The sequence below is a fragment of the Hippocampus zosterae genome, chromosome 16 (assembly GCF_025434085.1).
Source record: "Hippocampus zosterae strain Florida chromosome 16, ASM2543408v3, whole genome shotgun sequence".
In the NCBI taxonomy this organism is placed as follows: Eukaryota; Metazoa; Chordata; class Actinopteri; order Syngnathiformes; family Syngnathidae; genus Hippocampus; species Hippocampus zosterae.
This window is the reverse complement of record NC_067466.1, coordinates 10,159,221-10,171,649: the sequence shown is the minus strand read 5'-3', so window position 1 is coordinate 10,171,649 and position 12,429 is coordinate 10,159,221. Positions and strand designations below refer to the sequence as shown.

General features: G+C 40.9%; 1 protein-coding gene across 3 annotated transcripts in view; it reads left to right on the top strand.

The window, feature by feature from the left end:
* The window catches only part of LOC127588095 (unconventional myosin-XVIIIa-like), a 109,888-nt gene that overhangs the window by 78,539 nt on the left and 18,920 nt on the right, over positions 1-12,429 (top strand). For all 3 annotated transcript variants that reach the window (XM_052046656.1, XM_052046655.1, XM_052046654.1), the window contains exons 16-24: positions 69-207; positions 2,004-2,163; positions 2,240-2,426; positions 3,923-4,148; positions 4,296-4,405; positions 5,049-5,114; positions 7,367-7,495; positions 12,036-12,179; positions 12,288-12,377. In XM_052046656.1, the coding sequence (XP_051902616.1) occupies positions 69-207; positions 2,004-2,163; positions 2,240-2,426; positions 3,923-4,148; positions 4,296-4,405; positions 5,049-5,114; positions 7,367-7,495; positions 12,036-12,179; positions 12,288-12,377 (1,251 nt within the window). The remainder of the gene's footprint in view (positions 1-68; positions 208-2,003; positions 2,164-2,239; positions 2,427-3,922; positions 4,149-4,295; positions 4,406-5,048; positions 5,115-7,366; positions 7,496-12,035; positions 12,180-12,287; positions 12,378-12,429) is intronic.

Below are 12,429 nucleotides of genomic sequence, written 5' to 3'. Positions count from 1 at the left end.
ATTCTGGGGAAGAAAAAAAAAAGTTTTGCAGTAGGGATTTTGTTTGTGTGTGCCGTCCAATTGAACAGGTGCGCAGCGGCCGAACAGATGAGGCCCGTGGGCTTTTGTGGCTGATGGAGGAGGAGGTTCTGCAGCCTGGGGCATCAGACGAAAGCCTGCTGGCTCGCCTTTTTAGTTACTATGGACCAGCTGAAGGCGAGATCAAAGGTGAGTGTAGCACCCATCACAATGAGAGCTTTCCGCTGTATATGGCATCAATAAAAATCCTCACCTGTCAAAATATTGGGTACATCGGCACAAACAAGTGATGTGCAATCCGTGAAATATCGAAACAGTTTACTCTTTTTATTTTGTTGCGATTCGCTTCCAGAAATCTATGTCAATCCCATCTGCCGACGACTTTCAGAAACATTAGCGCCGGCCGATGTAACTTAAACTAAATTGGCAATGGAATTGTTTCTTGAACCAATCAAACTTCATGTTGCCTCCAGAGATTGGCATGCAATCTTTCAGGCCTCCGTTTGGTCTGTAAGAGCAAGACAAGTTAGATGAGCAAAACGTGTTTGTAGCTTTTGTTGCCTATAAGGCATCAAATTGATTTGCTCCCATTGTTCACAAATCTAAATCTGTGCTTTTGCCGAAATAATTAAGCAGAGTAAATAAATGAAATACAATTGCTGTTTATTATACAATCGCTACAAGTAGCCTCTATCAAGCTTCTAAATTACAACTAGCACTCAGCAGAGGCGTATAACGCACTTCCAGCAAGGATATAACACCCACCACGTGACTCTTGACTTATTTGATGAGAAACCATTACCTGCCGCGCCACTGTTTAATTTTATCTCTGGATGTACAACTCCATCTGCTGAACCTGTATTTAGGTGAAGTTTAATGGCGAAAAATTCAATGCGACCAAGTGAGAATATGCAATCGGAAACTGGATGGATGGATTTTATCTGCAGCTGTACATGGATTGCCACTAAAATTAGAAGGTTGCAAAATTTCACAGAAGTCCCTTTTGCAGTTTTTTTGCGTAATCCTGCTAATAAACCAACAAATGAATAATAACGCTCATCTTTGATGTCAACGATCAGAAATTGATTGTTTTAATATCATTATCATGGCTTAAGTGGTGTACAACTTCAACATGTCATCCTGAAAAATTATTCTCACGTTAGATAAGGTCATCCGAATATAAGCAAGTGGGTTTTTAGACCCTTATTCATGACCGTTGCAACAATCTACATTCAGTTAAATAGAAAAGAGGGAAGGCAGATTTTTTTTTTGGTGCCAATCCAAGATGAAATTTCTTTTCTCCGTTTCTCCACTGTCTAATTGCCCGTTGTGTCCAGGATGTTCTTGCCTTACCATGTCATAAAATGTAACCGACAGCATGATCCCAGCATTAATAGCGAACACAAAATTCCATCAAACGGATTGACCGGCCACAAAAGTCCTTGCTGCGTTATTGTTGTTCGACCGTAGTTGCCATGGTTACAGCCCATGCAGAGTGCTCTCCCAGGAGCACTCAAAGAACTGAAGGCGTGAAGTGTGATTTTTTTTTTCTTCTTTCTTTCACCGTCAAATACACCGTGTGAAAGCATCTCATTTAAGGCCTTTCTATAAAGGCAGATTTCAAGATGACTTCATCAGCCAAAGCTCTTTGACATGCAACCATTGAGTCTCATTGCGGTATTATTGAGTTGGCAATTTTATGGATTTTAGAGAAAAAAAATAACTCCCATCAGTTCGGCTCACAGCGCCCCAACTTCATGAGATTTAAACAAAAAAACTTTTTAAAATTGCTGTATCAATAATTGTATACACAGTAACTTTATTCAGACCAGATTAATTAGCACATTCTGCTTGCATTGACACAGCCTGCAGACAGGCTGAAGATGCATTTTCCCATGGGAGGCTGTTTATTTTTCATCACCTCTCTTTATGCACAGTACAATGAAACAACGAAATCTTACACAGGCTTCTTACATCAATATCAGGTCACACTTTCCTTCTAAAAAGTGAGAAAGATAATCACTTCCTGCTGGGCCACAGTCACGGAACTGACTGGGTAGAGTACGATGCCCGTGGGTGGCTGAACTACGCCAAGCAAAATCCTGCCTCAATCAATGCTACGAGCCTCCTGCAGGACTCCCAGAAGTAAGCGTCAGCCGTCATTTGTCATGCAGTTTATCAAGTAAAAAAACATTGGACTGACGCAATACGTGTCTCGCAGGAAGATCATCAGCTCTTTGTTCATGAGCCGAGCAGGCGGGGCCACCGTTCTGTCAGGTTCCATCGCAGGTCTTGAGGGTGTTTCCCAGCTGTCTTTGCGACGGGCCTCAAGCCTGAGGAAGACATTCACTTCCGGAGTGGCCGCGATCAAGAAAAAGTCTGTGTGCATCCAAATAAAGCTTCAAGTGGTGAGCGTGCCAGTCCAAATTGAAAATGTTGTTGGTTTTCAGCACGATAGAATAATCAGCGAATCGATCGTCCCATGATAAGGGATGAAGCTGTTTCTGGGTTTAAAAAGTTGAAACAAACGGCATACACGAATCATTATAATGTAATCAAATCTGTAAGTCAATCAGCGAAACAGGGTAAATGTCACATAGCGTGGTGGTGGTGGACCCCAAAAAGCAGGCAGGAGAGAGGAGCAGGGTGTACTTGACGAATTGTATTAAAACAGAGAAAACTAAATCCTAAACAAACAAAGTCCAAAGTATCAAACAAAACACATGACTGAAGATAAAACATAACAATGACCAAAACGTGACTGAACAAACAAAAATGACAGCCAAAAAGAAACAGCAACAAACAAACATGTCAGTAGCCAACAGCAGCAAAGAGCAACAGTGACCCGACAATGAGTGCTTGGGCTGGGAGTCCTTTTAAAGCACTAATTACATAATGACCAACAGGTTTGCAGCTGCAGGGAGAGCCCAACAGTGCCACCTGTTGGTCCCAAACCGAATCATGACAGTAAAAACAAAATGTGTTCTACAGTATATGGGCCATTCCATGGAATTAGAGCAATCTGCTTCTTGTAACTCTCAAACTAAATTTACATTTGTGTCTATTTCCAAATCTTAATCTGACAATATACATATTGAACTGCTGAAAATGTGTGCGTTAATTTAAAAATAAATAACAGAAAATGAATGACTGCGATTGGCTGGCAACCGGTTCATGTTGTCCCCCACCTACGGCCCGAAGACGGCTGGGATAGGCTCCAGCACACCCCGCGGCCCTCGTGAGGATGAAGTGGATTGAAGAATGGATGGATGAAATGAATTATGCGACAGGACTGTGCCTTTTGGAGTGTGGAACTTGTGAAAACCAAAACTAAACGTTTTATATTGTTTTCTTTTCTCAAGAAAATGCATCGTATAGTTGGGTTAAGGAATACCACAAACATTGAAATGATCGTATCACAGGGTAAAGTCATATTTTTGAATAAAGTCTAACTTTCAGAAACAAGTTTAATCTTTCAAATTGTATTTTTTTTTTTTAATAATGCAATCCGATCTTCGCCAAAAATACCATATCGGTTCTTCAAGTGAATTTCCTTAAAAGTCCAGTCCAGTTTTGCTGATCGAATCTGGAATGGATCTGGAATATATGCTGCGTGCAGCTGCATTCAATCTGGGGATTGTTGTGACACGCTGTGACAAATTGTCAAATTTGGTACTGACTTAATTGCATTAATTCACGTCATTTACATGTGTGTGTGTGTGTGTGTGTGTGTGTGTGTGTGTTTTTTTTTTTTAGCAAATCAGTTACAGTATTACTTTTATTTTGAAATAGGGTAAGCACGGCTGGGCCACAGTGTGAGGCCATATAGTTTGGAGCCAATTATCGATATTAATTCGACAACGGAATGTTGCTTAGTAAAGCCCTAAACCGTCCTTCGTTCCAGGACGCCCTGCTGGACATGGTGCGCAGATCCAGAATTCACTTTGTTCACTGCCTATTGCCTAAGGCAGATGCTCTTAAGGCTCTGAGTGGATCCTTCTTCAAAGGTGTTGAAAGTGAGGCTCAAGGGGAGGGTGGAGATTCTGGTTTAATGCAGCTGGATGTTGCCTTACTCCGTGCTCAACTGCGGGGATCCAAGCTCCTCGACGCTCTCCGGATCCACAGACAAGGTGAGCCCGTTGCTATATAACCTTACGTGCCAGATCCACTTTCCTCTACAAATATACTACCAGGTATTTTTTTTAATTTCCCAGACCCACCACTCAGACTATCTTTCCAACAAATCAAATGTTGTTCTTGTTGATTGACCTTCACAGGTTACCCGGACCACATGGTGTTCTCTGAGTTCCGCCGACGTTTTGATGTGCTGGCACCGCACCTCACCAAGAAGCACGGGCGGAATTACATTGTGAAGGACGAGCAGAGAGTGAGTCAATCAGCGAGAGAGCGCTGCCACTGGCCAAACAGTTAAGATTAATGTTGTGAAAGGGGAGCTTCATTACATCTGCCCGTTATTTGTCAGCAGCCGTCTGACGGAGAAGTAAGCCTTCATCCATCAAGAGCTGTTGTCATGATCTAATCAACTTGACCGCATTTGTATTGCGCCTGCTAAAGAGGCAGGTCGGAACTGGGGCAGCGAAAGACCCTCGTTGCATTCGTAGTGCCTGTGTGTTGATGTGGAGAGAGAGTCAAACATTTATAGTGAAAGCAAAAGAAAGTAGAAATGTTAACCGTCAATGAGAAACATCTTCATAACCATTTAAAATGAAGCAGGGTAAGTTCATATATTCTTGTCTTTGGAACAAGAGATTTCAGAAACATGAAATGTTGCTTCCGGAGAAAAAGGAGTGAGCGATTGAAAGAATAAGGTTAAGGGGTGAGGAAATCACTTCCCTCCCCCTGTGCCATTGTACTCTGAGTTTCTGTGGGAACTTAGGAAACGAAAGCGCTTCAGTTCTTTTGGCGAAACTCTCCGATATAACCAAGTTGTGGTCTTTTTGGCTGAAGCCTCTAATGCACAAGGTTCTCATTCCTATGCATAGATGAATTAATGTGTACATTAATTTCAGGCTGTGGAGGAGCTGCTGGAGTCTTTGGATTTAGAGAAGAGCAGTTACCACATGGGTGTGAGCCGGGTGAGTAGTCGCACAGCATCCAGCATGGGTAAACACCTTTTAAATGATTAAATAAACCTTCACTTTGCAATGCTGCCATTTCTACCCCTATTAACATCACACGCACATGCACGCACATACACCTTTTCTTCTTCCCAGCATCTGTGGTGTGCGCCCTTCATTCCACCTGTCCCTCTTTGAGAACCTTTTTGATGTTGGAAAGTTGCCAACCTCCACCCTTTCCCCTTCTTGTCTTTGGGAGACGTGCAACTCCAAAGGCGCGCGTCTGATCCGACTGGCTGTCTTTCTGCCGCAATTCCCTCTCCTCGGGTCATGAGTGCAAAATCGTCCAAAAGGATGCCTGTCTTTGTTTTGTAGAGCAACTTATAAAGGAACGGCAGTAAACGCCACTCTGCTCTTTGCGGTCTAATCCTAGCAGGAGAGTGGCAGTCAGCCAAGAGGGAAATCAGAGGACTTAGTAGCGGGCAAATTGGTGTTCTCAGACATCTGCGGGTCCCGATTCTTCTTCTTCCTTTCGATCATTTTAAATATGCATAGAAGCAACCAAAAACAAAAACACCGCCAACAACAAAAACAGCAACATATAATCAGCGTCCACCATTTTAGAAAAGTGACCAGATGGTTATTTTGATCAATGTATTCGTACATGCGAACACACTTTCATAAAAATGATTCAATTTCAAGCTCAACATTTCCGTCACTGTCTTCAAGACGCAAAAAAAATAAATAAATTGAATGCATGACTTCATCCACATCGTTCTATTCTAAATATATTTCTTTATTAAGTTGCATATGAATCAAGGTCAAGGTCATCTTTGTTGTCAAATATGCTTTATGTATGACATGCAGCATAGATGAAATTTCTTCCTCTCAATCCTCAGTGCAAATATGCATCTTGATGGGAAGCAGTTTCTTGTTTCAAGCCTGACCTTTAAGGCTTTAAATTTGACCACCTCCTTGAATGGCTCCGTTTGTGTGTCACAAATGTGTTTGCAATATTCCAGTAATCCAGTTTGCAATGTAAATAATATATTATTCACATCATGCTTTTTTTTTGCCTTTATTTTGGAAAAATTCTCAGTCCTCCAAATTTCTCCAAAACACTTACATCATGGTAACACTCGTATCATATAGTATAATTTCTCAAAAGGCATGAGAAAAGAATAGTTTGTTCGCAGGTGAACAAGAGTCAACTTCTGTCTCACCTACATGGTAAGATCACCCACACAAACAATAGACCGAAAGCATCAAAAAACAAAAGAAACACATGCAAGTGTAGCGGAACGATAGCTTTGATAAGACAATCTGATATTCGTATCCATAGAAGTATTGCGAAATTCATGTGTCACTCTAATTTGCTGAAAACCGGTGCACTGATACTCATCGTGCTTGAATTTGCCATTTGTCCTCAAATAGTGGCAGTTATTAATTCTGCTCTGATGCACTAGGCGTGCATTTGGTGTAAATTTTGGATAATTAGCATTTTTAAAATTAATACCTAACAGTATATAGTGACACATAACGAATGAATATGCATGTAAAAATGCATTACTCTACATTACATATTTCAACTGCATCACATTGCGTTTATCAGATGCCATCTTAAAGTTCAACGCAGCTCCCAAGTGGCGGCGCTTGTTATTTTTTCGCAGAGTAGGAAAAAAAATGGATGCATCAATTTGGGATGAGCCAATTATTTATTCAAGTACACGATGCATCTGGCGAATAATTGAGACACATTTATCAGTGGAAATACTATCATCGGATTGAAACAATATGAATCGCTTAACCTTTTGAACAATTCTGGGCTAAATTATCACAATGAATCAATGTTGATTAATTTGAACCTTGCCTAATTTCTACCGTGCTACGGAAGACAACAAGGAACAAAATGACAGATGCTTTGTGCAAGTAGGCCTAACTAATCCCTCGACGATACATGAAAGCTGTCAGAGATCTGCTTTCTTTTGTTTTTTTTAAACATTTATTTCATTTTATTTTATTTTTTTTAACCTTTGGTCCAGATCAAGAGAGATTTTTTAATGAATGTAATCGAGCTTTGTTCCCAACATAAAATCCAACTCTCGCTGAATGAGAGTGTTTCCTCCTGAGTTCATGCTTTTATGCAAACTTTGTCCTTTATGAAGTTTGGTACCAACACTAAAGCTGTACATTGTCATTCCCTTATGTGTTATTTTATTCCTAATTTAAAAAACATGCTCTTGTGTGTTTACATTTTTTTTTCGTATTAGTTATTCTTCAAAGCTGGGACCTTGGCGAAATTGGAGGAACAGAGGGATGAGCAAACCAAGCGGAATTTAATCCTGTTCCAAGCTGCTTGTCGAGGTTATCTGGCACGGCAAGCTTTTAAAAAGAGAAAGGTAAGCAAAATGACCTCACGCTTATCAGTATCATCCCGACTGAAAATAGATGGGATGTGAAACCTATCCCTTGTTTCATCCAAATCACCATTTGAAATGACAAGGTAATGCAATCAAAAGTAGTACATGATAAAGGGAGCGTGTCCATATATGGACCAGGCAAACAGGGTGAGCCTTAGGAACCATGAATTGCTCTTCAGACCTAATTTTAGTGTCTGTTTGCTTTGCACTTGTAAGTCAATCCTGCCAGCTTTGCTGGAAGCCTCCAAGCAATTACGAAAAAAAAAAAGCTGAATCTAGATGCCCCGCTTTAATATGACACATCCTGTCAGTTTGTGAAAGGGATTTTGATTGTGCGACGGTTGTGGATAGATGGAGACAAGAATGCAGCAAATCAACAAGATGGTATTTTTTATGAGGAATTACTCAAGGAGACCACAAATAAACAGACTCAACCAAGTGCTAAATATTATGAACACGAATGGATTTGGAATGGCAGACCCGGAACGAGAGGAGTGGGTTTTCAAAATAGCGCACCTAGCGGTAAAACAAAAGGACTAAACACCAGAGGATGGATGAGATGGCAAGCTACGGATGAAGGTCCATGAGGGAGCTGTTTGGCAGACTCACGGGCGAACGGAACAGGGCTCACAACACAAACCAATTTTAGACGGCAAGCACTAAAACACAGAGAGCAATAACCGAATTGTTTTTTGTTCTATTACGCCCAAATACAATGCCGCTGTGTTCATGGTTTGTTTGTCTTTGCCCTTATATGTAGCCTTGTCACATTCCCCATTCGGTGTACAAGTATAATCTCTTTTATGATGCAGAGATTGCAATCCACAACGGAGATATTGTTCAAGAAATACCTTTCTGGCAAAACAAATTTTGCATTCTCTTCTTATGATGAGCTATAATTAGATGTTATGTCCATTTGGTAGAATAAATTATATCCCATTCCCCCATAGTCACGCACGTGCAAACACCTGATAGACCCAATCTCCACGGACCTCCTCCATATTCTGTATGCAGTCCCATACCCGCTTTCCTCTGTGGTTATTGAACCAGCAGCAAGTGAATTCAAAATTGATCATCGCCATTCAGTATAACATGATGTTTGTGAGTAGATATCTTGCTTAGTCGTATTTTCTTCTATTTACACTTTTATGTTTAAAGGCCATTATTCACACGGTGGAATTGGCGAAGAGCCGAGTATGCTTTTTTTTTTAATCTTCAAGTTCAACAGCAAGAAGTGATGTGAAATTGCTTGAGCAACTGTGCAATTATAAAATCAATTTGCAAAGTGCAAAGTGTCCACTTCCGTGCCTCGGTCCCCGTATGGCTCCTGTCCCCTAGAAATATGGATATAATAGGAAGCTAAGTCATCATATTATTTTAACTGGTAATGGTATTCTCTTGCCGGATCACACTGACTTTGTATGTTAGAAAATGCAATCATAAATGCGTTTAATGTTAAGGCAGGCTCTGAAAATGAGATCTATAGGTTATTCTCATTATGCACAGTGGGGAGTATGGGGTTATTAAAACTGTCCTTATGATAATGTATACTGCATTCATATTTTTTTTTTCAATTTAAAAAAAAACAAAAAACATTTTTATGGCGGAGACAGGCACGTTCGCTCATCCATGGAATAGATCTAGCTTGTTTACCATTCCATTGACGGACGTGTTACCCATCTCGAGTTCTCCAAAATGCACTTTCATCAGATCACAAGTTGCAAACAGTGAGTAGGAGTCGAGTGTGCGGGGAGACGGATGACACTGATCAACAACAATTTTCTAGTGTGAAAGAGTCAAATACAAAGACGCGCAATTACGCATCAGCCGGTATGAAATTTGAAAACATTGCTGCCACAACAACCAAAATGTATGTCATTTATTGCAACGAAAGCATTAGATTGGGTTTGTAGACAATATTAACACCTAAAGGGCATTCCCTTAGCATATACAGTACATTAACCCTGATCCAGTTAGTTGGCAACAGAGCATGAGAGCAAAAGCACAGCGATGGATGTTAGATGATTTATGTTTCCCGTTGATCAGTGTGAGGATTATCATCATATAATAGCGTCCAATGCACCCTTGCTGTTAATCTCGTCTCACGTTGGGAAAAGTGGATCGGTCCACAATCTCGCTCGTGTTTGAACAGTCCAGGTGGCATGAGGGGTAGATGTTTGTTGACAGATGATGATGTGACAGGAGGTCCGTTGATTGGTTTCGCCTGGCATGTGAGGACGTGACACGCCCACGTGACATGTGTTTGTATCTTGTTTTTGTCCTTTTGTCCGTAAAGGACAAACTCGGCTTTACAGGACTGACTTCAGCAGTCATTTCCTGCTTTGTGAGTTTTTGTCCTTAGGGTGGCCTTGAAAACAACAGTAAATATTGTCACATATTTGCATCAAGAGCAGTATGAAGCACAAAATAGGTAGAAAGAAACATTCCTCCACCTATCCGACTATTATAACGCGGCACTGTACATTCCCTTCTTTTCCGTTTTCATCCTCGGCATTTGAGAGACGTTTAAACACTCAGCTCAAGAATTGTACGAGTAATTGAATTTTGGACTCAAGCACGCTGCGGTGATTGTAGTGAAAGGTCACTTGTTGAATGTTATTGCAGTGCTACTTTCTTTGTCAATGCTTGACGTCCTGATTGGGCTACTTAGGGACGCTTAGTTTAAAGGTCATTAACTAGTCAACAACCAATTGATTACAATTCAGTTTACTTTAAAAGGCAAAGGAATGATTGTTCTTTGTCCAATCAAGAACCACATTGATTTTGCCTGTCATTTAACACAAGGTTGCTGACAGAGATGCAGTGAAATAAATCCATGTTTCCTTGCAGGAATAATTATGACTCTGTCTCTATTGATTTTGAAAGTCATGAGATATACACTATAGACCACACCCGTCTACAATCAATTAGGCTTTTTTTGTTTTTTTGGTCCCCCTAATGCTTCACCGTCAATCTTACCAAGACATTGAGGACAATGTTATGTTTCTAACTTTGTTTACGTGGAGGTCCGTCTCTGCTCCAGCATGACTGCCGCCACGCCGCACAAAGCAAGATCCAATAAAGGCTTTGCTTGGACGAGAACTTGAGAACCCTGACCTCGGCCTCATCAAACACGTTTCAAAAACTACAAGAGATTGCAAACCAGGCCCTCTTGTCCAACATCGGCGTGTGGAGATAATCCTTTCAAATATGAATATACTAATCTCACTAATGAGATTAAGGTGTCAGCAGTAGCAGCGCTTAGGTGTTTGATACGCATACAAACATGTCTGTATGCGCACAAAGCCCCAAACCCGTCTTTAGCTCTGCTGCAGTTGTCGTGTAATTTGCCTTCACGGTTGTCACATTGTCTTCATGTAACACGGACGCTAAAATGTTTATACACGGTGCTCATGTAGTACAATTATTTGTTTGTTTTTCCAATCATTTTTGACTCGCTCAGACGAGTGAGGCGTGTGTCACGAATCGGCTGCGTTTTCCTCCTTGCGAGGTGTTCTTAGTGTGACGAATCCTAATTGGTCATAGGGAATACCTTGAGGGCGCTATGTACCTGATGCTGAGAATTGTGTTGCTCTAATTGGGTTTGCCCCGTAATCTGCCGCCGCGAAAGAGCCTCATGCATAAGCAGCATGGAAATCGTGTAATACTTAGAATGAGCTGCCAACGTGTTTGATTTAATTAATCAGAAATTAGCTTCCAGCCTTGGAACACACTTGGCTGAAATTCTCAGTAGGAGGCTGGCAAAGCCCTTGGATAGCTGCTTCCCCCATACAGCAGCAATAAAACAACGCGGGATTCAGGAAATGTTTTTCATGTAGTGGTTATTTGCATTAAGTTAGCAGGAGGAGGTCGAGGCAGTTCAATAGGCAAGTGATTTGCGCGCATCCCTTCAATATGTTCAACTTCTTTTTGGATAATACATGCTGGATATTTTTCTTAATTTTTTTTGGTTTGGTTTTTATGTCGTGTGTAGTTGCGGTAAAATGCGAACAATTCATATAATTGGGCACAGGTCCACTCAAAGTTTCCAATGTACTATTTTAGTTGCGATTCCCAACCATTCACTTTTTGGTTTATAGTCACTGGATTGTAATATTATATGATAGCATGCTAGATAGATTGAGGCGATTCTGGAGAAGGTAAAATCAGTACATGCTCTTTCTCCTTCATCTCCTAGTCATGTTTTGATGGACCCTGGTCGCGGCATTTTCTCAAAACAAGCTACTACATATTGGTTAATATTACAGCAATTCATATTTTGAAATGAAAAACATAACTACATGGCCCGCAACAAAAACCAGATACGTCTGGGATGACATGAAATGCTAGCTACACCAATTATTTCGTATAGTTTATTTTTCACCAACAGACAGACACAAATACAAAACAAACTTACAGGACAATGGTAACTATACACTTGTCAAGCATTGCATATATTCAATAATACTCTCATTGATATATTGACATGTTTGCCGTGGACTTCCTATAATGCCAACAGATTCAGGATCTAGCAATTCGTTGCATCCAGAAGAACATCCAGAAAAACCGAGGTGTGAAGGACTGGCCATGGTGGAAACTCTTCACAACTGTGCAGCCACTCATTAAGGTGCAGCTCACTGAGGATCAGATGCGGAGCAAAGATGTAAGCGAACTTCAGTCCACTGCACTTATGCGCACACTATGATTGTATGTTATCTCTTCTATTTGTTTAATACGTGACGTTCCATATAATAGTTGCTCTGCGCTTTAGGAGGAAATCCAGATGCACAAGTCCAAGATTGAGAAGGTGGAGAAAGAGCGCAATGAGCTGAGACTGAACACAGATCGACTGGAGAGCAAAGTGGGTTCTGAGGAGGGTTGTCAAGATTGGTGATATTGTATTATAGAGTCAC